This window comes from Coregonus clupeaformis, unplaced genomic scaffold (genome assembly GCF_020615455.1).
Source record: "Coregonus clupeaformis isolate EN_2021a unplaced genomic scaffold, ASM2061545v1 scaf2448, whole genome shotgun sequence".
NCBI classification, from domain to species: domain Eukaryota; kingdom Metazoa; phylum Chordata; class Actinopteri; order Salmoniformes; family Salmonidae; genus Coregonus; species Coregonus clupeaformis.
This window is the reverse complement of record NW_025535902.1, coordinates 29,929-55,254: the sequence shown is the minus strand read 5'-3', so window position 1 is coordinate 55,254 and position 25,326 is coordinate 29,929. Positions and strand designations below refer to the sequence as shown.

The window sequence follows — 25,326 nt, the reverse complement described above, 5'->3', positions numbered from 1 at the left end:
ATGGCGCTATGCATTTAAAGTGCTTTAATCCACAGTTCAAAGAGAAGAGGCATGCTTTAGTCTACACTTTTGTCATTATTGCTTTTCGACAGCAAGAGATCGGGCTGTTTTGTCATTATAATGTAGAAAGGGTGCATATATATTGTCATTGAGCATGGAGAACTGAGGACATAACTTCAAGGGATGGAAATATTGTCATCTTCACAGTGAGACTATTCTGCCTGCAGATGTGGGCATGCGCACTGCATCGGTTCTACAGGGGACGGGAAGACATCACGGAAAACTCGCCGTACCCGAATCCCACGCTGAAATTCATTCGTGGTTGCAGTGTAGCACGACTACCGACTACCATGTTTGATACACCGTTGAAGTCAGGGCCTACTTGACACCCTGGCGAATTAAGTCGTCGCAAAACCGTATAAAATACCGTATGGGAACAGTATGCGGGAAATGGTTGGAGGTTGCTGCGTGTGTTCCGATGAGCGAGGCTGGGCTGAAAATCCTCTTGTATACTGTGATGGGCACGGGTGCAGCGTCGCTGTGCATCAGGGTAACTAGCTTGCTATATTACAATGTAATTACGGTATTGAGGAAGGATGGGGTGGTGCGTGCCTACGTGCGCGCGTGTCTGTGTTTATGTGGGAGGGGGTGTTTTCCTTCAGCACGCGTTGACGTGGTGCGAGCGCGAGAGAGGGGACATAGAAAATTACATTAAGCCCTTATGGCGCGGACTGTTGCGGTTTTGGTAGCGTGGCTATTATTCGATACTAAGTCACGCAGGGTTAGCAAGCATTTGCTACTACTGGAGCAGCAGACTAGCTGGCCTATCGGGCCTTCCGGATGCATTGTTTCCTCAACTATGTATCCACATGCTTTGTTTACATCTTTGTATCCCCTGTATGTCCATGAGTTTGGATTTTAATAAGAGCCAACAATTATTATTTAATATGTAAATCTTTACAGTTGTAAGGCTTTAAGAGTTGTGCACACCTTCACAGGATATCACCCAAGGCTTTTATTTATTGTGTTATGAAGGAAACATCAATTACAATATCGTATGTAGCCGACACACAATACAATCTGAGTTTATAAACTGTTATTAATGTAATATTATTATAAATCAGCCTATGTCTTGCAAAGTAAACCCACTATGGCTGCATTCAAACCACCACCATTCTTTGAAAAAGGTGACCTACTTCAAGAGCCTATCAATATTGGGATCATCTCGGGAATATCTGTGACAAGAAATCTATAAATCATTGTCACACTTAACTTTATGCCCTAACTATGCCTTCTCTTAATTCAGTGGCCTTGTGGTAAGAGTGTCTGTCCTGATAAGGTTGGGAGTTTGATCCCCGGTCGAGTCATACCAAAGACTGTAAAAATGGGACCTGCTGCATCTCTGCTTGGCACTCAGCATTAAGGAGATAGATTGGGGGTAAAGCCCTGCAATAGACTAGCATCCTGTCCAGGGGGTGTACTTGTACATCAAGCTGCTTCAAGCTACAGAAACAGCTCTTGCTCCTATGAGTCGTTCCGGCTCTCACAAGCCAAGGCTTGTGCAAGGCTACTTACTTACTCTATGCTTGCTCTCAACAGTAAAAAAAAAAAATACAAATTAAATGTTGAAGGTATACCAAGAAGTTAGTTAGTTACATATCTAATAAGTTATGTATCGGTTTTGGTTCCTTTGTTTGTGTCTCATTCATTTGAGTGGTAGACTAAAGATGTGTCTGTATTTGTGTCTTTATGTGTGTGTGTGTGTGTGTGTGTGTGTCACAGCGTGCTATGGCATCGTCCAGGTGCCCACTGGACCGTGGTTCTGTCGAAAATGTGAGTCTCAGGAGAGAGCTGCAAGAGTGGTGAGTATATACAGTACCAGTCAAACGTTTGGACACAGCTACTCATTCAAGTGTTTTTCTTAATTTATTAAAAAATTTTACATTGTAAAATAATAGTGAAGACATCAAAACTATGAAATAACACATATGGAATCATGTAGTAACCAAAAAAGTGTTAAACGAATCAAAATATATTTAAGATTTTAGATTCTTCAAAGTAGCCACCCTTTGCCTTGATGACAGCTTTGCACACTCTTGGCATTCTCTCAACCAGCTTCATGAGGAACGCTTTTCCAACTGTCTTGAAGGAGTTCCCACATATGCTGAGCACTTGTTGGCTGCTTTTCCTTCACTCTGCAGTCCAACTCATCCCAAACCATCTCAATTGGGTTGAGGTCGGGTGATTGTGGAAGCAAGGTCATCTGATGCAGCACTCCATCACTCTCCTTCTTGGTCAAATAGCCCTTACACAGCCTGGAGGTGTGTTGGGTCATTGTTGAAAAACAAATGATAGTCCCACTAAGCGCAAACCAGATGGGATGGTGTATCGCTGCAGAATGCTGTGGTAGCCATGCTGGTTAAGTGTGCCTTGAATTCTAAATAAATCACTGACAGTGTCACCAGCAAAGCACCCCCACACCATCACACCTCCTCCTCCATGCTTCACGGTGGGAACCACACATGCAGAGATCATCCGTTGACCTACTAATGTCCATTGCTCATGTTTCTTGGCCCAAGCAAATATCTTCTTCTTATTGGTGTCCTTTAGTAGTGGTTTCTTTGCAGCAATTCGACCATGAAGGCCTGATTCACGCAGTCTCCTCTGAACAGTTGATGTTGAGATGTGTCTGTTACTTGAAGTCTGTGAAGCATTTATTTGGGCTGCAATCTGAGGTGCAGTTAACTCTAATGAACTTATCCTCTGCAGCAGAGGTAACTCTGGGTCTTCCTTTCCTGTGGCGGTCCTCATGAGAGCCAGTTTCATCATAGCGCTTGATGGTTTTTGATACTGCACTGTTCCGGATTGACTGACCTTCATGTCTTAAAGTAATGATGGACCATCGTTTCTCTTTGCTTATTTGAGCTGTTCTTGCCATAATATGGACTTGGTCTTTTACCAAATAGGGCTATCTTCTGTATTCCACCCCTACCTTGTCACAACACAACTGATTGGTTCAAACACATTAAGAAGGAAAGAAATTCCACAAATTAACTTTTAACAAGGCACACCTGTTAATTGAAATGCATTCCAGGTGACTACCTCATGAAGCTGGTTGAGAGAATGCCAAGAGTTTGCAAAGCTGTCATCAAGGCAAAGGGTGGCTACTTTGAAGAATCTCAAATCTCAAATATATTTTGATTTGTTTAACACTCTTGTGGTTACTACATGATTCCATATGTGTTATTTCATAGTTTTGATGTCTTCGCTATTATTCTACAATCTACAATTGGCCCAGCGTCGTCCAGGGTAGGGGAGGGAATGGCCGGCAGGGATGTAGCTCAGTTGGTAGAGCATGGCGTTTGCAATGCCAGGGTTGTGGGTTCAATTCCCACGGGGGGACAGTATAAAAAAATATACAAATAATGTATGTACTCACTAACTGTAAGTCGCTCTGGATAAGAGCGTCTGCTAAATGACTAAAATGTAAAATGTAAAATGTAGAAAATAGTAAAAATAAAGAAAAACCTTGGAACGAGTAGGTGTGTCCAAACTTTTGACTGGTGCTGTATGTCCAATATATCAATATATTATCCATATACTCATTAAAATCAATGTAATATACTGCATCTCTATCAATGTACAGCATAACCCTGCCTGTTGTAGTAATAACTCTGATAGTACAGTATGCTATTGAAGCTACTGTGCGTAGTTGGTTATTGTGAGGTGTGCTCTCATTTCTCATCAGAGATGTGAGCTGTGCCCTCACAAAGATGGCGCCCTCAAGAGGACAGACAGTGGAGGTAAACAACTGAACGCTGACTTTCTTCCCTCTATCCTTCATCCTCCACTTTCCATCAATCCCGCCTTCCTCCACGTTTGCCTTGTTTTACAAATATATTATTAGTGTTAATGTGTGTGTATGCACGTCAGGGTGTGCGTATGTGTGTGTATGTGTGTGTACTAATGTGAGCTGTTCTCTCTCCAGGCTGGGCCCACGTGGTGTGTGCGCTCTATATTCCCGAGGTGCAGTTTGCCAACGTTCTCACCATGGAGCCTATAGTGCTGCAGTACGTCCCTCACGACAGATACATCAAGGTATTCTTCACTGTTCACTTCAACTTTTGATAACCTTGTTTGTCTTTTGTGAAGGGTGTTCTGACTGTCATTTGAAATGCATTGTATAGGCCTATCAAGATTTAATCAAATTGGATATATTGTTTATTTAGCCAGAGTAAATGGTTGTTCATCAATGTGCCTATCTTGAATATTCCACACAAACGCGTGGGGACATTTTTGTCAGATTCTGTGATTTGCAGGCAGTCATTAGTATACAATATATTTTTGCACACGCAAAGCTTTCATGAGATCCTCCAGAGTTTTTCCAAAGCCTTCTCTTTGAAGTCCTCGCTGCAAGTTAGCCCATTTAGAGTTGGCATCTGGATGGTAGTGTGCCATGTATCCCACCACAGTCTGCATGCTTTTAGGCCTAATGGTCTTGAGTGATCGCTATTGTGGAAAAATCTATATTCAACATACGCCCATCAGACAGATTTTTTGAACGAAAGCTTTTATATGATTAGATTACATTTCTATTAGAGTCAATGGGAAGCTACTAAGATGCTTGCTGCTGTACAATAGTGAGTGCTTGTCTGGTAGTGGTCTCATGTTACAGTGTCAGGTGAAGCTACAGTAAATGGCTTGCACCTCTCTGGTCTGGGTTGTCAGAGGCATTCATCCGGATTTGCTGCCCTGCATTCTTAGAGAGCGTTTGAGTGGACAATGGCCGTGTCCCAAATAGTACCCTATCCCCTATGGGCCCTGGTCAAAAGTAGCTTTACTACACAGAGTATAGGGTGCCATTTGGGATGCGGGCAATGAGTGAAGACTCAATAAGCCCACCACCCTCCCTCCTTTACAGTAGCTCCAGATGCCGTTTCTCTGTTTCCCTTCGGCCCACGATACATATGGCTCAGAAGGGGAGAGGAGGGGCAGATGAAGGGAGAAGAAAGAGAAGGAGCCCGCTGTTCCTTTGTCCAGCACCTGTTGCTAGGCCTCTCGTGCCCCCGTAGACAGCCAGCCCCCTCTGTCTGGGTAGTAGCCGTGGGGGAGCGAGATTTGAACAGGAAGGGGGGCAGAATGTTTCATAAAAGGCTGCTATCAATGACAGGCTAGGGTTGGGCTCTGGGCGCTGGTGAGGCCCATACAGTTGAACAGTATCACACAGTGTGCATCCCAAATGGCACCGTATTCTCTATGTGGTGCACTACTTTTGACCAGAGCCTAGAGTATAGTACACTACTTTTTATCCCTATGGGCCCTGGTCAAAGGTAGTGCACTATATAGGGAATAGGATGGCATTTGGGACACTACAGACATCTAGATTTGGGTCGTTCCACCAATTAGGTACTTTTTGAGTAGTGTAACTTTTTATTTCACCTAATTTTATCATTCTGTCATAAAGAGCACATGTTCAACTTAAAAAATGACTATAGTAAGTGCCTATTAAGTGCCAAATACAGTAACAGGGTTGATGACTTCATCTAAAATCAGCCATGAATCCCCTTGTGACAGGGGGAATGGAGGCTTGTTGTGTGCGATAGGGAGAGGCAATTGAATGCATGCTTCACAATTTATATAGTCTGTCTATCTATGGGTAACAGGGTTGACGTGTTATGCTCGACCCGCTCAGTTTTCCACCACAAAACGCCAGAAAATGGCCAAAAAGAGTAGAACCAGTTTACCTGCTTTTAAACTATGACTTGACTATTAGATGTTCAATGTCTCTTGAATTTTCCATTTAAAAAAAGCAATACTTTCCCCATATTAAAACGAGAGTTCAGTTCACGTAACAGGGTTGACCTTAAAATGAATCACTAATAACATGAAATAAATAATTCAGAAATGACTGTCAAAGCGACCAAATAACTAGGGCTTTACAATGATGGTAAAAACTTGGACAAATGTTGGGGTTAAGTGGGTTAAAATCTTCATATAAGTCACGGAGGATGCACAGAGGGACATGTCATATTGCTGAATTTTGGCACTTTAGCAAGTCTTTATTCATATAAAAAATCTTCCATGTGGTCTATATTAAAGGTCATTTACAGTAATATAACAGGATTTTAAAATGCAATATCTGTGCACAATTTCTACATAAAATATCAAAGGGACACAAAAGCCACTCATTTCGTGGAACGACTGATTTACCTTCCATAGCTAAGTCTGCCCATTACATATGTGTGTGATTTCAGGTTGACATCTGCTGTTGAGAAGAGGAGATATGTTCTGGTCAGTCGTCATTCTTTTTTATCTTTCTTTTCCACCATTTTTCTTCTTCTCCTCCTCTGTCTTTAGACGTGTTATATCTGTGAAGACCACGGGCGAGAGAGCAAGGCTGCCTGTGGAGCCTGCATGACGTGCAACCGCCAGGGCTGTCGACAAGCCTTCCACGTCACCTGGTGAGTGGTCTGTGGGTGTGTGTCTGTGTGTGTGTGTGTGTCTGTGTGTGTGTCTGTGTGTGTGACTGTGTGTGTGTGTGTCCTCTCCCGTCTGTCTGACTGTCTGACCCTGTGCAGTGCTCAGATGGCTGGCCTGCTGTGTGAGGAGGAGGGCCCTGAGGCTGACAACGTCAAGTACTGTGGCTACTGCAAGCACCATTACAGCAAGATGGTAAGAGACTGGCAATCTATTCGACTCTGTTTTCAGCTTTCCATGAGATCTCCAATTCTTATTTAAATGGCATGAAATGTGTAAATGTGTTATATGGTGTAAAAAGAAGGCTTTGGAAAGGATTTACAACTTTTCAGTTGGATTTGTAACTTCCATTCACATACTGCATTGAGGAAGGCAAGGAGGCATAGCTTTTCAAGCCTGTGTAGAGAAATATCCCCTGTGACAGTTTCCCTTCTAGCTACTGCCACCTAGTTGCCCCTGTAGCTGTAGCTATTGCCCCTCTAGCTATTGCCCCTCTAGCTGTACTTGCCCCTGTGATTGTTACTGTTGGCAGCAGTGTGATTCTCTGCCTCTCCACTGTGGGTTCCTGTAGCAGAAGAAGATGCGCTCCAGTGGGGAGAACACCGAACGCAGCTCCTTCGGCCACTCTAGGGGGCGCTCCACCTCCCCCTCCCAGGACAAACACGGCTCCCACCACCACAGGCCCAGGAAGGTGAGTGTGTGTGTATTGTGTACATACTGAACGTGCATTTGACTATTGCTTTGTGTGGCTTGTATTGCTGTATTTGCATGAATGCTCAAATCCTCAGCCTCTCCCTTTGGTTTCATTCAGAGTCACAAGGACAAGATGAGGCAAAAGGAGCGGCATAAAAAGTCATCTGATGGTCAGGGGTCCTCACTGTCCAGCAGCATGGACAAGGTAAAGCCTAGCCAACCCCAATATTTACACCCCTACGTGCACTCAGTCTCTAACCTCTCATATCTCTCATATCTCTCTCTCTCTCTCTCTCTCTCTCTCTCTCTCTCTCTCTCTTTCTCTCTCTCATATCTCTCTCTCTCTCATATCTCTCTCTCTCTCATATCTCTCTATCTCTCTCTCTCTCTCTCTCATATCTCTCTCTCTCTCTCTCTATCTTTCCCCACATCCACCCGTCCTATCTGTCTTTCTACATTGTTCTAATATAACCATTTGGACTCCTAAATAGTTTGAACTATTGCGTATTGCTAAGTTGATACATTTGTGAAAATGGTTTTATCCAGATGAGGTCCTTGGTTGAACTCTCTTACAGTTTTTCTCGATTGCTAAGACACATTTCTTGAAAGCTGCTCTCCTTTTCTCTTAACTGTGAACACAAATCCCAATTTTCAAGCTACATTCACAAAACCTCAGACTCTTCTTGCAAAACCAAACTTTCACCTCAAAACAGTTCAATCTGTGCTCAAAACTGAACTATGTTGTCAAATCGTGCCCCGAGTCAATCAAAATAAAAAACACTACTGAACAGTCACTAAACACTACGTAGAAACATAGAAAACATAATGCTCAGGACATGAAGCTGGAGAAATAAATGTTTATTGTTCACTGTAGGCTAAATGCATGTTGCAAAACAAAAAAAAACTGTGCATTTAGCACTTGTACAAAAAGACAAAACAGAAATCTTGTGCATTTACATGTAGCACTTGTAAAAACAAACAGAAATCTTATGCGTTTGCCACTTGTGTACAGTAAGCCCATGTAAAAATAAAGTACAAAAATATACAAATAAGTGCATTACTCAGCCACAGCATCATGTCTCCGTACTGGGTCAGGCCACAGGACTTCATCCACATCACAGGCCACATTTTGTCTGGCCAGGCAACGGGGAAAAAACCCCTGGCATGCCGTATCCAGGCTTGGCATGCCTCCACACCTATGTCACCACAGGCAAGTCCCATGGCTTGCAGGAGATTTACCCTGGTGTAAGGTTGGCGTTCATATACCTTCCACCGCCATGAGGAGAATAATTCCTCAATGGGGTTTAGGAAAGGGGAGTACGGTGGAAGGCAAAGATTGATAAAACCTTGGTTCATATTGTACCACTCTCTAACCTGGAGGGCTCTGTGAAAACTCACATTGTCCCAAACAACAACATAGATGGGATGCTCATCCTGCTGCCCTAACAAAGCATCTCGCATGTGATTGAGGAAAATGAGGAGCTGGTGAGTGTTGTAGGGCCCCAGGTTGGCATGATGGTGGACAACCCCATGATTGCTGATGGCAGCACATAATGTGACATTGCCACCACGCTGCCCAGGAACACCAACAATGGCCCGATGGCCAATCACATTACAGCCTCTCCTCCTTTTGGTGAGATTAAACCCAGCTTCATCCATGTAGATGTATTGATGGGGTCTTTCCATTGCATCCAGTTGAAAAACCCTCTGTAGAAATAGATATAGTTTTGTAAGTGATACGGAAAAAGTGATTTAGGCCACTACAGTAAATCACTACTTAGAGTAATCAACATTGAATGTGTCTGGATATATGCCAACCTGTACATACTGGAATCTTTGCTCTTTGACTCTGTCTGAGTTGAGATCAAAGGGCACTCTGTATAGCTGTTTCATGCGCAGTCTGTTGCGCTTGAGGACACAATCAACAGTAGAGAGGCTGACACTGTTGATACCCTCAAAATTTAAATGGTCCTCAATGATCTTCTGCTGAATTTCGCTCAGTTTAATGGCATTGTTCTCACGGACCATATCAACAATTAGGGTCTCTTGGTGTGGGGAGAACATACCTGTCCTCCCACCCCCATGTGGCAGTCTTTCAATTCTACAAAAAGAGAACATGGAGTTACAAAAAATATACATGGAATACTAGTCCTACAAACAGTTAGACCAACCCTCCGTTACAATACTACAGTACATTGGTACAGTGATGTACTGAAACATATATTTACTTACAGTATACTGTGGTACAGTATATAGTATGTCATACAGTAATTGCTGTCAACATTTACATACTGTACTATAATGTCAAAAAAAGGTAATTACCTGTTCTCTTCTCTAAATCTTCGGATTATGGTGGACACAGTGAATCTACTGATGTTTGGTTGTACCCTTTGTCCAGCCTCCCTCATGCTCATACCATGGACAAGAACATGGTCAATCACAGTAGCTCTGATTTCATCAGATATTACTGTTCTTTGTCTTCGCTGACCACCTCGACCACCTCGACCTCCTCTCACACGAACTCTTCCTCTCAGATTTCTATCCATTGTAGGGCCTCACAAACCAGTGCTCTCTGAACTGGCTTACTGTATATGTTCCCTCACATCATTAGCCACAAGTGTGATCAATTTTGAGTTGTTGTGTTCAAGTGGTGACACCTGTGCTCTAATTGTGTTTGACTTTTGTCACCTGTGCTCACCATTATGCAGCACGGGTGCATCACAATGAAAATGTGTTGGCAAGTTATGTCTAAACAGGTGAAAAGTGCTTATGGTTTTGCCAAAAGAGTGATTGATTTAATCAGTGGGTTCAGGCAACTGAGCATTTGGTTCAGACAATAGGGTTTAGTGTTTTAGCAATTGAGAAAAACTGTAATAGGACCGTCTAACAATACTTTCTAATGAGCGTAAATGGCTTTAATCTATTACATCAAACCGCTTCTCACTCTATAATGACACATTTTCCCCCGTGACCTCTCTGTGTTGTTGATGTAGTTGTCGTCGGGTCACCACGGCAACAAGGACAGCGAGGGGAATTCGAAGAGGTTGAGCTCTCACAGTCAGCTGGGACATCGCAGTAAGAAGACAGGAAGCATTGGCAAGAGCTGCTCCTCTTCCTCTTGCTCCTCCAGTCCCTTCAACACTGGTACAAACCTAATCCTTTATGGACCAACCAACCGGCCATTTTGTGTCCAAGTAACTTCTCATTCAGTTCTGTTTGTTTGTGAATAACCAAATCCATAACTCTCTAGTGCAGAACTGCTCGATTTTTAGCTCTTTGTTTTGGTATAACTTCACTGTGTTTAGTCTGAACGTTTGTTTTATAATGGTTTAGGTATAACTGCACCGTATAGTGTTGTCTGGTTATTGTGCTGTGTTTAGGTATAACTATGGTGTGTATTCCCAGGTGGCGGCTCCCAAGACTTCCTCCCGTTCTCCTCTACCTCTCGTTTGGAGTGTGACCCCGACCGAGGAGAGGACGAGCACGGTGCTGAGGAGCACCACGAAGAGCGGACCAGACGGACAGCGCCTGAGGAAGATGACGAAGAAGAGGAGGAGGAAAGGGAAGAAGAGAAAGAAGAGGAAGAGGAATTGGACAATAGTAAATACCACAACAAGGCCTCCATGCAGCCCCCGGCCCTGACCCCGGTTGACGGACCTCACGGAGGGTCGTCGCAGGGTCACGAGAGGTCAGAGGGCGAGGCCAGCTCCTTCGAGACCAAGGTCACCATCTCCACCTTCGGCTCCATCATGCGCATCACTTCCTCCTCGGGTGGGCTAGGCGGCGGCAGCAGCAAGCTCCGCAAAATCTCCTCCTCCTCTTCCTCGGGGGACTACAAGCCTTCCAAGTCGCTTCTCAAGTCCCCGCACCTAGCCACGCCCCCTATACTGGAGGAGGCCGACCTAGAGGAAGACAAGGCCACGCCCCCACCACCGCTGCCAACACACCGGGAGAGGAGGCACCGTGGCAACAAGAAGAGCCGGCACGGACCGGGGCGCCCACGGGGGAGCAAGAACCGGGAGCGGACGGAGAGGCGAGAGGAGGAGTACCGTCAGCACCATCACCACACGGCTCCTGCTCCACCTCCACCCCTAACCTCCTCCACCTTGTCCTCCTCGCTCTTCCCCAGCTCCCCCACCCTCCCCCACACAGCGTACTCCTCCACCCTGCACACCTCCTCCCTCTCCTCCTCCTCCTTCCCCTCCTCCTCCACTTCCTCTAGCGTCAGTTTCTCCACAGGCCGCGGCAATACGCTGCTCGGCTCCGGTGAGTTTCTCACCAGATCCGTCTGAGTGGGTGTGCTGTGTGGTAGCCCTCTAGCTTCCTGTGAGCGCACAAGTGACTGCAAGTGTGCACTTGCATGTGGAAATAATACACCGCATTTCTATGTATTGTGACTTTGAATGATGAACGTACACGTTATAAGTATAAGTATGTGTATTTAGAGATGTTCAGGTAGCAAGATACCTCATTTAGAAAATGGGGGGCAGATTTAAGCTTGTACATATTTGCACTAGAGAGAAAGAAAAGGATGAAGAAAAGTAACAGATTGAGTAACAATAAGAGTAAAGAACCCTTTGTTGCTTATGACTTTTTGAACAGAACTAGAAGTGCAAGCTTTGCACATACATAATAAATCTGGCCTTAGGTAGTTAGTGATCTGTGCGTAGTAAAGAGATTTGCTAGATTGTGGTGTTGTGTGTAGTGTCAACAGTGAGAGCGTGTGCGTCAATGGCTGGGTTGACATCCTGCTTTTGCTCTACTCTCAGAAGATAGAACCTTAGCACTTTTAGGTGTGCGCTTGTGTGTGTGTGTATGTGTCTGTACATATGTGCATGTGTGTGTTCTATAAATTAATTGCATTTATGAATTAAGTCTGATATTATTCTCTTCTTTAGGAAACTACATCAGTCACAAGGACCCTCTGTCTTTGAGTAGGGGTGTCTGTAACACCCCTTTGTCTTTGGGAGGAGGGGTGTGCACCACCCCTCTATCGTTGGGCGGGGGCATATGTAGCACCGCTCTCTCTTCAGGACTCCTGCCATCTCACGTCTCCACACTGTCACTTCAACCAGTCAACTCTGCCCCCAACACACAGGTACTCCAGAAATCAACATCATGTCTGCGTTAGAGCCCTGCACGGACATTCATTTTAAGCCCTACACATGTCCATGACATTCAGGCCCTACCCTACCCAGGTCCGATTGCCTCTGCCAAATGTAAGGCCCTGCCCGAAACCCGAAACCTTCCTCAGTTAGTAAATCCTAGTTATTGATGAAAAAACAGGCCCTACCCAGCCCTAACCCGATGTATAATGTCGGAGCCCGTCAAGCTTGGGTCAGGTAGCAGAACTTTAGTCTGCACCCCAGATGGCACCCTATTCCCTATATACAGATGTATGATCTTAATTTGAACCAGTTTGCTAAAGCAAATACACTACAAGTTAAAAATGTCCTGCATTGCAGGAAGGTTCTCCTACAACAGGGTGATCAAATTAAGATCCTACATCAATGTAGTGCACTATGCAGGGAATATATAGTGCCATTTGAAACGCAGCCCATGACTGAGCTTATCAATGATATCATGTTAAAACTAAAATAGTATCCCACATGTATTCAGTTGCCAGGTAAATTAGATCCTAACTTTGTTCTCTGTGTGTTAAACCCTTGTAGGTCCACCCATGTTCCAGTTCTTCCTACAACCTCAGCTCTTCTCAGCCCTTTGGCAGGATCCTTTCTACTGCCCCTACACTGCCCTCACTACTCAGCCAAGCCCAGACCTCACTTCCAGGTAACACACACACACGCTCGTTAGTGAGATACTTATGTTTGCTATGAAGTTACATAGGGGAGAGTGGGGTAAATTGAACCAAAGGAGTAAGTTGAGCCACCCTTGTTTCTAGGAAACTATACACAAAATTAATAATTTTGCAAGGCATTATCTCTGGGATATGAGGTAACAACAGGGCCTGGCCTATGTTAAAAGTGTTAAAAAAGTACAAAGTGTTTGTTAGGTGTTAAGCCTCTGTTAAAAGATGCTTAAAATTATTAAAAGACAAAAAGCGATTGTGATTGCTTTGAATTGTGTTGGGGAAATAAAGATAGACATGGTTTTAAAAAAGGTAATGGTAATATTACATTTAGTACAGACATTTGTAGGCAGCTTAACTTACCCTGTCCCACGGCTCGACTAAGTTGTCTTAACTTACCCTGTCCCACGGCTCAACTAAGTTGTCTTAACTTACCCTGTCCCACGGCTCAACTAAGTTGTCTTAACTTACCCTGTCCCACGGCTCAACTAAGTTGTCTTAACTTACCCTGTCCCACGGCTCAACTAAGTTGTCTTAACTTACCCTGTCCCACGGCTCAACTAAGTTGTCTTAACTTACCTTGTCCCACGGCTCAACTAAGTTGTCTTAACTTACCCTGTCCCACGGCTCAACTAAGTTGTCTTAACTTACCCTGTCCCACGGCTCAACTAAGTTGTCTTAACTTACCCTGTCCCACGGCTCAACTAAGTTGTCTTAACTTACCCTGTCCCACGGCTCAACTAAGTTGTCTTAACTTACCCTGTCCCACGGCTCAACTAAGTTGTCTTAACTTACCTTGTCCCACGGCTCAACTAAGTTGTCTTAACTTACCCTGTCCCACGGCTCAACTAAGTTGTGCCAAGAGACCACTTTTGTTTGGACAAGCTATGTTTTCAAAACAGAAAGAAATACTATATTTCCCTTGACGGAGTGATGCTTAATGTAAAAAATGGCTCAACTTACCCCACTCTCCCTTACTGTAGCTACTTGGTAGTTTATCGTGATTGCCCTCTCTCCTCTCAGAGTCCGAGATGGACGACTGTCGCTTCCCATGTCACGACAACTCGCCACGAGAGAGCCTTTCCTCACAGTAAGTTTCTCTATGACTCTACTCTCACTGTCACTATCAATACTATTTTCTCTCACTGTCACTATCAACACTGTTCTCTCTCACTGTCACTATCAACACTATTTTCTCTCACTGTCACTGTCAACACTAGTCTCTCACTATCAACACTGTTCTCTCTCACTGTCACTATCAATACTATTCTCTCTCACGGTCACTATCAACACTATTCCCTCACTATCAACACTATTTTCTCTCACTGTCACTGTCAACACTATTCTCTCACTATCAACACTGTTCTCTCTCACTGTCACTATCAATACTATTGTCTCTCACGGTCACTATCAAAACTATTCTCTCACTATCAACACTGTTCTCTCTCACTGTAACTATCAATACTATTCTCTCTCACTGTCACTATCAACACTATTCTCTCACTATCAACACTATTCTCTCACTATCAACACTACACTCTCTCACTGTAACTATCAATACTATTCTCTCTCACTGTCACTATCAACACTATTCTCTCACTATCAACACTGTTCTCTCTCACTGACACTATCAACACTGTTATCTCTCACGGTCACTATCAATACTATTTTCTCTCACTGTCACTATCAACACTATTCTCTCACTATCAACACTATTCTCTCACTATCAACACTACACTCTCTCACTGTAACTATCAATACTATTTTCTCTCACTGTCACTATCAACACTATTCTCTCACTATCAACACTGTTCTCTCTCACTGACACTATCAACACTGTTTTCTCTCACGGTCACTATCAACACTGTTATCTCTCACGGTCACTATCAATACTATTTTCTCTCACTGTCACTATCAACACTATTCTCTCACTATCAACACTATTCTCTCACTATCAACACTACACTCTCTCACTGTAACTATCAATACTATTCTCTCTCACTGTCACTATCAACACTATTCTCTCACTATCAACACTGTTCTCTCTCACTGACACTATCAACACTGTTCTCTCTCACGGTCACTATCAATACTATTCTCTCTCACTGTCACTATCAACACTATTCTCTCACTATCAACACTGTTCTCTCTCACTGTTACTATCAACACTGTTCTCTCTCACGGTCACTATCAATACTATTCTCTCTCACTGTCACTATCAACACTATTCTCTCACTATCAACACTGTTCTCTCTCACTGTTACTATCAACACTAATCTCTCTCACTGTTATTGTCAACACTGTTCTCTCACACTCACTTTTACTTTTGTATACTTTACCTTTCCATTTCATTCTGTCTCTTGTGTATCACCTTTATTCCATTTCAATCTGTTTCTGTTCTCTGTAGCCGTATCCCCGTTCATTTACCACTGTTCTTCTCACAGGTCTCCTATGAGCAGTCTGCCCCTGCTGTTTGACCAGAGAGAGGGCGTGGGCACTGGGGTCAGAGGTCGCCCTGAAAACGTCCCTCCATCCAGCTTCCACATAGAGCTCCTCCTGGAGAAGCATGGCAACGGAGAGATGGGAGCCAACAGTAAGTACACTGGGATGCTTTGTGGCAGTCTATAATATATCTTCATTCTCTGAGAATTTTCCGTTTGTCTTTTTTGGGCGATGTGTCTGCCTTTATGACACAGTCTGTCATACACACCCACTGTAAAATGTATTTTTGGACTCTTTGAAGATTAAATGGATTCTTATCAACCCGAGTCAGTCTGATACACTGATCTTCTTGCTTTCAGATCATTTCAAATGCGCTGTGCTCTTCAGCAATGAACATTAGTGTATCCCTTAGGACCTGTCTTTGCACAAACAGCACTGTGCGACACAACACTCAGTATGGAAGCTGTAACAAAAAACAGAAGTGACTCTAATACAGTGCTATACTCTCACTCTCTAATTTTCTCACTTTCTTTCCTACCCCTTTTCCCTGTCTCTTCCCCCCTCTCCCATCTCCTTCCCCCTTTCCATCTCTCTCTCTCCTCCAGTTGTAGAGATGCTCCAGTCCCTCCACTCGCTGCAGCAGGAGAACCAGCGTCTCCAGGACCAGATCCTCAGCCTGACGGCCAAGAAGGAGCGGCTGCAGCTGCTCAACGTGGAGCTGGCCTGTTCCTTCCCCCTGCAGGTCCACCACTCCCACCACTCCGCCCAGGGCCTAGTGCCCACCCCCACCCACATCAGCTTCCTCTCCTCCGCACACGGTCAGATTCAGAAAACCCTCCTCATCCTCCACTCCTCCTTCACCTCCTCTCAGAAGCTTTCCATCCTCCTTACCTCATTCGTTGTTAGAGTTAGTTTGCTAGTCTGTATGACATCTATGGCCAAGTCTGGAAAGAGTGCCACATGCCACCATCCCCAAACACAAACCTTGTTTTTGTCATCATAATCTGGATGGTTGTGTGTTGTGTTTTTGGAGTTGGTTCCCTGTCCCTGTATCTATATCCCTGTGTGTGTACCTCTCTTATCCCTATAGACCCCCTCAGCACCAATAAGAGTCCCCTGTCTAAAAGCTGCTTCCTGAATGATACCTCCTTCATCACCTCATCCGAGGTGAGAACCCCTTTGTGCCCACCATACCTTACCACCATAGTATCAACCAATAACTGAACCCACTGTTCAGTTATACATTACACTTATCCTTTATCCCAAACTGTAGCATTAAAGGTGACATCTGAGTTTAATTTCCAATCAAAAGTGCTGCCTCTACTTGTTTGTACCTTGAGTAGCAACGGCCATCTAAATTGTTAAAAGGTTTTAAAAACATTTGAATAAATGCAACGAAAGGACAATGGATGAAGATACTCCAAACTTTTAGAATTGTTATAATCCATCAGATATTGACAGAATTATAACACATAAAATATCTTACTGGCACGGACAAATAATGAATGGAGTTTAGGGATTTTGGTGGGAATTCAGGTATTCAATTTATTGTAAAATTTCACTTTTTTTCTTAGAATGCACTCATATATAAATGTTGTTATTGTATCAGGTATTGTTTTATATTTTGTGTTAAAATTAAGAAAATGTTATGTGCATCATTTGCATAAATACACCAGTTACAAAATATATATATATTTTTACATTTATGACTATATGCAACAGATTAACATAAAGGGGTGGAGCAGGGCTCCAACAACCAAACACTTGCTCTGTCTACCCTACCTGCACTGTCTAGACTGCCTCATTAATTACTGTTGTTGTCACTTTGTCTTGCATAATTCAACAAGTGCGTCAATAGCAGGGTACCCTCGGTGTAAAAATCAATACGCTTCGCTCTAGATTACACCTATTTAAACATACTTTACATTGTTTGCGAGATCAAACATAATATCACTATAATCCGAGTGTTCATTTTCGGAAGTTGCTTTCATTTCAGGGCATCAAAATAAAGTCATGTTTCTTGTGATGTAAGTGTCAAGACGGTGCGTTAAATACCTGACGAAGCTTTAGCGTTATTATAGATTCAATGTAAAGACAATTTATTCTATTGAGACCATTTTAGCCATTACCAGAGTATGTTTGACAGGTCATTACAAACATTTCCACAGTCGTAACGTTAACGGGAAAAAATGACAGGCACAAGCAAGAGTATGAAAGAGTCGCAGGAGTGAAATGAAAGGAATTAATCCAGTGAGATTAAAGTGACAAGTGGATTTTTCACCCCTCAAACACAGGAAATAGATGGCTGAAAAGAGATCCTCAGGTGGGCGGGACATGCGCGTTGTTACATTGAGGGAATGGTAATGTGTGAAATATGGGGAAATGAAACGTACAGATTGCACCTTTAAATGAACCATAACTGTCCTATTAGTTTTACCCTGTGTTTTTATCTTCCGACTCTAGGAGCTCCACTCTGGTAGTCCCTCCCGCAGTAGCTCATCCCTCTCCTTCCAGAGCACCCCGCCTCCTCAGCAGAGTCCCGCCTCCTTCGGCCAGCCCTTGCTGAACGGGCTGGGTGGGCGGGGATTGACTGACAGCCTGGGAGGCCTCAATCAGGCCAGCAGTTCCATGGTGGGCGGGCTCATGGCCTCCCTAGCAGGAAGTCCCCAGCTGAACATGAACGGCGTGCTGGGCAGCCTGAACGGGGTGATCCAGTCGCCTGTCCAGAACGCCCCCCAGCCCACCCTGCCTGCCCTGCGGCCCCAGCCTCCTCCTTTGGGCCCCCAGACACTGGCACAGGGCCTGCAACTCCCCAAGAGCATGAGTCCGTGAGTACCTCCTCCCTGTCTGATCACCAAAAAAGTGTAATGATAGTGTTGGTTGATTGTTTTGTGATGATGTTGTTGGTCGATTGCTGTTGATCGGTTGTTGTTGTTGTTGTGATAGCCACGGCCACTCTTTTTGTGACAGCGATACATTTTTATATAATCTGACAGTGACAGACAGTTGATTTCTTGTTGTGACTGTGTTGGTTGATGTTGTGAATGGCTGTGCTGACTGATTTAGGTCTAGACTGTTACCGTAATAGTGACTAATGGGTTGGCTAGTTAAGTGTTATTTGGACTGGAAGTGTCCCATGATGAGTAATATTTAACATGGTTGTGTTTCAGGTCTTCCCTCCTGTCTGAGCAGCAGAAGCAGCTCCTTCTCCAGCAGCACTTCACTCCAGTAATGACTCTACCATGCCCTACAAACACACTCAGCCATGCAAACACTTGCAGTAAATGCTCTTGATGTTTGGTAACGCAATACAACACAACCGTGATGATAAGATGGTTATCATAAGAAGTTAAGATAAAACTGAAACAGTATTAATGGATGAATTGTCAGGACTGAAATAAGAGATATAGCTGCGAGCAGCAATGAACGGGGTTCACAGGATGACAAAAAGGACACAAGATCAGTTGGATAACAAAGAAAGCACTCGATCATGTAGGAACTATCTTCCATTGTGTGCAATCATGATTCTAAATACAACATCTGGAGTGAATCTGACGTATGGTTCATGAGAAGATGATTTTGAGCATTAGTGTTACATATGCGAAGAATGAGTTGTTATTAATAGTTTCCTTGTTTTTTTTTAGATATCATTACCAAATTCAGTGTGGTTCATGTTAAGGACGTCTATGATAGCGATGACAAGTTTCAAGTTAATAGGCCACTGTGGAGTGGATGTACAGTGTTTTAAATGGACACGTCAAATCAGATTTTTTATTTGGAGCTAGACGCTTGTTAGGGGGCGCTACAGGCTGGTGGAGCTGGATAGGGGGTGCTACAGGCTGGAGCTGGATAGGAAGAGGTTGGATCGGATGAGTCTGGGGGTGAGGTGGCCGAGGTGATTGGTAGGGAGAGGCTGCGGCTACAGCCCTGGAATGGCGGCCCACTGCTGGTGGTTCAGGTGGTGCCTGAGCTTGATCAGGTGTAGCTAATGCCAACACTGGGAGCTGCGTTGGTGTGGAGTACTGTTTTGGACTGGAATTTGTGCTAGAAGGTACCGTCTGAAACCTCAGCTGCTCCAAGATTACTCCATGATTTTTGACGGTTGCCTTTAAAGCTTGCATCATAGCCAGAAGCTGTTGGATTGGATGGATTGTCCTGACCTGATGGACGAGGTCAAGGGTTGTCTTTGGTGTCCGGTTATGGGGGTTGGACCTGAATAATACAGAACAAAATTCCCAAGATGGAGGAAAATCTGTCCTGACAGACGTTATGGGTCATTGAGGCAAATTAGTTCAGCATGAGGAAAGACACCAACGTTGCCATACGAAAGTATTCATACCCCTTGACTTATTCCAAATGTTGTTGTGTTACAGCCTGAATTCAAAATGTATTAAATATTTGTTTTTTTCACCCATCTACACACAATACCCCATAATGACGAGGTGAAAACATGTTTTTAGAAATGTTTGCAAATGTATTGAAAATTAAATATATAAATATCTAGTATCAAGTATTCACACCCCTGAGTCAATACATGTTAGAATCACCTTTGACCTGTGAGTCTTTCTGGGTAAGTCTCTAAGAGCTTTGCACACCTGGATTGTACAATAGTTGCACATTATTATTTTAAAGCCGATTTAAGTTTAAACTGTAACTAGGCAACTCAGGAACATTCAATGTTATCTTGGTAACCAACTCCACTATATATTTGGCCTTGTGTTTTAGGTTATTGTCCTGCTGAAAGGTGAATTTGTCTCCCAGTTTCTGTTGGAAAGCAGACTGGTACTCAGTGATGTGTTGTGTTGGATTTTCCCCAAACATATCGCTTTGTATTCAGGAAATAATGTTAATTTCTTTGCAGTTTTACTTTAGTGCCTTAGTGCACACAGGATGCATGTTTTGGAATATGTTTACTCTGTACAGGCTTTCTTCTTTTCCCTGAGCGGTTTCCTTCCTCTCCGGCAACTGAGTTAGGAAGGACGCCTGTATCTATGTAGTGACAGGGTGTATTGATACACCATCCAAAGTGTAATTAATAACTTCACCATGCTCAAAGAAATATTCAGTGTCTGCTTTTTTATTTTTACTCATCTACCAATAGGTGGCCCTTCTTTGTCAGGCATTGGAAAACCTCCCTAATCTTTATGGTGTTTGAAATTCACTGCTCGACTGAGGGGCCTTACAAATAATTGTATGTGTGGGGTACAGAGATGAGGTAGTCATTCAAAAATCATCTTAAACACTATTATTGCACACAGAGTGAGTCCAAGCAAAGTATTATGTGACCTGTTGAGCAAATTTTTACTCCTGAACTTATTTAGGCTTGCCATAACAAAGGGGTTGAATACTTGACTCAAGACATTTCAGCTTTTCATTTTTAATTAATTTGTAAACATTTCTAAAAATACAATTCCACTTTGACATTGTGGGATATTGTGTGTAGGCCAGTGACACAAAATCTAAATTTAATCCATTTTAAATTTGGGCTGTAACACAACAAAATGTGGAAAATGTCAAGGGGTGTGAATACTTTCTGAAGGAACTGTACATACAAAGTTTCAAGTCTCTAGGTCAAACTAAATTTGGATATGATAGTTTAAGTGAGACTGCTTATAACAGTGCCACCTATAGGCCAATCGGTGCCATTATTTTTGCTCAAGTTACTCATGGCCTCTAGTTTCTCTGTGCCAAATTAGAAAAAAAGTTACCAATCTGCTTGGCTGTTACCCATAATTATTCAATGAGTGTGACCATGGCCAGGTTTATTTTGGTCCCAAAAAATAAATTGAGAAAAAACCCCAGCATACAGTATATGCTGCGGTCTTTTTTTGGCCCAGCACCGATGGATTAATTTGGGATGTGCATATCACTACCCATTTTCCAAGTCCCTTATCTCTTGGGCTGTGTGTGTCCCAGGAGCAGCAGGTGGTGGTCTATCAGATGTTGCAACAGCAGCGGCAGAGGGAGCTACAGCGCCTCACGCTGACCGGGGCCCTCACCTCCACCCCCACTGCCCAGTCCCCCAACCTGGGGGCCTCGCCCCTGCAGGGTGGCCAGGGAAACGCCCTCTTCGGCCTGCAGGAGAATGCACTTCACAAGCCCGGGGTGAGTGCCGATATGCAGTTGTTCAAGACTCCTTATTTGAATAGACCACTGTATATAATAATAATAATAATAATAATAATAATATGCCATTTAGCAATGTCAATGCTTGATCAACTGAAGCTTTAAAGAATAAACTGCTTTTGTTGATGTTGACTTGCTTTGTGATGCTGTTAAACCTGAGGAAATACTGTAGGTGTATACTCCATAAATGATGACAAATATATGTGTGGGCTGAACATCTAAACTCACAGGTCAGTTTTAAATGTGTTTGATTTCAGGGGATGGGAGAGAAGGGCGGAGACAAGAATGGCTGACATGTCTTCTTCATGTCTGAACTGTTGCAGCTATAACAGCAGCTATAACAGGTGGGAAGGAAGGTAATTGAGCTGTTCCATCAGAAACTAATGTCACCTTTAATCTCCATCTGAAAGACTCTTGAACTCTCTGTCTTCTATCGTCTCTGTCTTTCCCCCTCTTTTATGAATGTATAATGGAACCGACTTAAACGGTTGTTATTTTTTATTTGAGGAAGTTTTTTTCTTCTAGGTCCGTATGTATGTGTAGGCAGCTTTCAGAGAGCATGAATACAGTGGTCTGTAATTGAATTGCACTAATCTGTTAACAAGACCAATTGGTTTTGCTCTTGTAGCAGAGCCAGAGACTCTGGTGTCCTGAAGGTAGATGTGGAGGGTATCGGGGTCCAGCATAGAACCCCTAGCCGCTACTCCCAAGGCACTTCCTGAGATCTGAAATGATTAGATGGGTGTAAACAATATGGTGAATATTCCACCCAGCCAATCAGAAGGCAAGGTAAATCAATTACCTTATCATTTTAAACCTATCCAATCCTTTTAGATCTACCGGAGTGCCTATGGGTTGGGCTAAGTGTCGACTTGGAATTTGGGTGTGAGTGTTTTGGGCCAAAGTGTCCTTAGGCCATAACTTTACTGAAGCACTGACCCTCCACTTCAGCAATTATACCCCTATGGAACCAATGTATCCCTCCAAACGTCCTTGTTGAGGACGAACTGTCTGCCACCTCTCTAAACATCAACTGTCTTCCTCAAGGTCTGAATTCCTTTCATTTTCTTCCCTCTCATATATTTTACAACTATGATATTCCTATTCTATCCTATTAAATGTCACAGCTACAGACTGGCACCAAATTATCTGGGGACTGGCATTGGCAGGGTAGAGTGCCAACTATGCCTCAGTCCACCCCTGAGAATTTATAGAGATTGTATGAAGTTCAATATGTGTGCCGCTGCCGAGATTAATGAAACCAAACCAAACATTTGAAAATAGTCAAAGTAAATATGTACGATTATTATTTTAATTTTGTTCAACCCATGTATACTTTTCTTCGAAAATGAACCACCGATATAGAACCTAATAAGGGATATTTGGTACTTACTGTTACTAGGCTACATGGAACTGACAAGTTAGTGATTGATTAGTTTGAATATTTTGCACTCTATCCTGAACTGTTAGTGTTTCTGATTTGTTTCTGTTGTACATATTGTTCTTTTGATGCCCGGAAAACTAGTTGTTCTTTTAGCAATACTGTATAGTTGTCAATGCCTTAAAATGATGCTAGAGTTACTGAGGGAAAACAACTCACTCTTAACAGCAAAAAGGCAGGTTCTCTTCTCTTCTCAGTTTTTGTTCTGGTTACATTTACCATTATTTCAGATTTAGGTGAAAGCACTCTTTTCAATCTTATCATTTATAATATTGATAGGCAACAGTGATATGTCAACAATTGTAAAATGAAAATATGTTTATTGATAAGTCTCAAATCATCTGTAATAGTGTCTTAAGATGCTGCTCAATGTTCTAGTTTTTAGAAGAACTGACAAGTAACATCCCATGTTAGACGGTATCACTTTACTTTGTCATAAGTAAAGTCGCTCTGGATAAGAGCGTCTGCTAAATGATGTAAATGTAAATGTAAGATCTATAAAATGCTGTCATAGTAATGGCATAGCGGTCATGGTGTTTGTGACTATGTTCTTATACAACCGTGACTCAATCCATTATTGCTGACTTTATCTGTTATGATATGACTGCCTATGACATCTGTTACGTCATTCTAATAACAGCATAATGTATAGTATGTCTTACGACTGAGATCATGATGTCAAGTTATAAATGTTACCATTCAGAACACATAGGCAACTCGGGAACTCTGATATGTTATTTTTTTTACTGCATCTACTTTCTTGTGTGGCACATAATAACAAGTCCTTCTGTGCTGGGATCAAGCTAATCTGTTAACATCGGCCATTCTCCCAGGTCTTTTAACTCGCTGTTAGACTGGAATAATATTTTTCCTTTGTGGTGTTCGTTACTTATTTAATAATTTCCACATTTAACTATGGTCAAAGATCATTTCCAAATGTGTATTAGTTTTCTGTTTGCAACCTCGATATTGACCTCCCGTACATGTGATATCGGTAAGTATTAGAACTGTTCTGTTTTTGTAGATAGTTGTCAGTGAGGAACTTTCAAGCGACTATGTTAGTTGGTCAAATACTGTAGCAACGAGACTATAGGAGAATGTTAACGTTGATAACACATGAGCGTATTCCTCCATATTGACAGGACTTCTAAAGGAGGTCTGCAGTTGAACAAGTACGTCCTTATGAGTTGTTGTATGATTAAGGTAAAAATCTAGGAAAGAACATGTCGAAGAGATTGTTTTGACTGAAAGAGTACTGCGAAGGAATCTTGAAGGGGAATCTTTCCCATGTTGCACTGGGGCGATTTGGCCCAATGAAATGTATACCTTTTTTTTAATGTATATATACTTTTGTTGTTTTTTATTGTTTGAGTACAAATTGTATACTTAAATGTGTTTGTGTATAGACACATTCATTTTCTAAGCTTTGAAGTTTGGGTAACCAAGATAATACATGTTATTATGTACGTATGTTGTACTGTGTATCTGTTATGTATTACAGCATATTTAAGCACCTCTCTCTCAATGAAGTTTGATGAAAATGGAACAAACTTCTTGGGACATAAAATGCATGAAATGCATTTAAGTCTCGCAAATCAGTAGCTAAATACCAAGTTAGACTACACATCGTTTTTAAATGCATTGTTCTCAAAAAATGTTTTATGAAATTTAAATTGAGCACTGCATTTGAGAAAGGACAAGCATTGTTGTCAATGTACATTGTATTTGTTTGAGATAATTAATCAACAATGAATTTGCCAATATTCAGATTTAATGCCCTGTAAAGTATTTTGATATTTTTGTGTAAAAATTAAAAAGGAACTATTAAGACGACTGAACTTTTACTGTCAATAAATGTATTTTACTGAGTTGATTTGCATGTTCTCTTGGTTTCAAAGCTTCATTTCCAGACTGCAGCATTGACAACGTCCTTGTTGTGTGCATTACTTACTTGAAGCAGCTTGTCATAATGCCTTCATGAACCAGTCATAACAGTGTTATGAACAGTCATAACTGAAAGAGAGCGGCTCTCCAGTTGGGCTGGTCAGTGACTCACTGACACATTTTCCAGTCAGAGGAATAAGGCAACCTCACAGAGAGTTACACACAATAGAGAACATTATTTCCAGAGGACATACATATGAGATGGATGTAGTTATATACAGATAAGAGATATGAATGAATATACTGTACATAATAGACATAGCATTAGAGTGAGTAACAGCACAAGAGCAATTATATTCAGTGATATAAAGTACTTAAGTAAAAATACTTTCAAGTACTACTTACATATTTTTGGGGGGTATCTGTACTTTACTATGGGTTTTTTTGGACAACT

At 42.6% G+C, this 25,326-nt stretch overlaps 1 protein-coding gene across 3 annotated transcripts; it reads left to right on the top strand.

Moving 5' to 3' along the window:
- Positions 1-266: 266 nt before the first annotated feature.
- LOC121532998 (protein AF-17-like) lies at positions 267-24,821 on the top strand. Of its 3 annotated transcripts, none has more exons than XM_045219539.1 (20): positions 267-550; positions 1,783-1,862; positions 3,749-3,803; positions 3,989-4,098; positions 6,358-6,461; positions 6,579-6,672; positions 7,049-7,168; positions 7,289-7,375; positions 10,164-10,314; positions 10,576-11,436; positions 12,069-12,268; positions 12,843-12,960; positions 14,003-14,069; positions 15,424-15,572; positions 16,027-16,239; positions 16,512-16,588; positions 17,885-18,249; positions 18,592-18,649; positions 21,344-21,526; positions 21,805-24,821. In XM_045219539.1, the coding sequence occupies exons 1-20, from the start codon at positions 442-444 to the stop codon at positions 21,838-21,840; spliced, it is 3,237 nt and encodes a 1,078-aa protein (XP_045075474.1). In that variant the 5' UTR covers positions 267-441; the 3' UTR covers positions 21,841-24,821. The 3 variants fall into 3 exon arrangements, with proteins under 3 accessions (XP_045075474.1, XP_045075473.1, XP_045075475.1); XM_045219538.1 differs by having other exon boundaries at positions 21,338-21,526; XM_045219540.1 differs by having other exon boundaries at positions 517-550; positions 1,783-1,833; positions 21,338-21,526.
- The last annotated feature ends 505 nt before the right edge of the window (positions 24,822-25,326 follow it).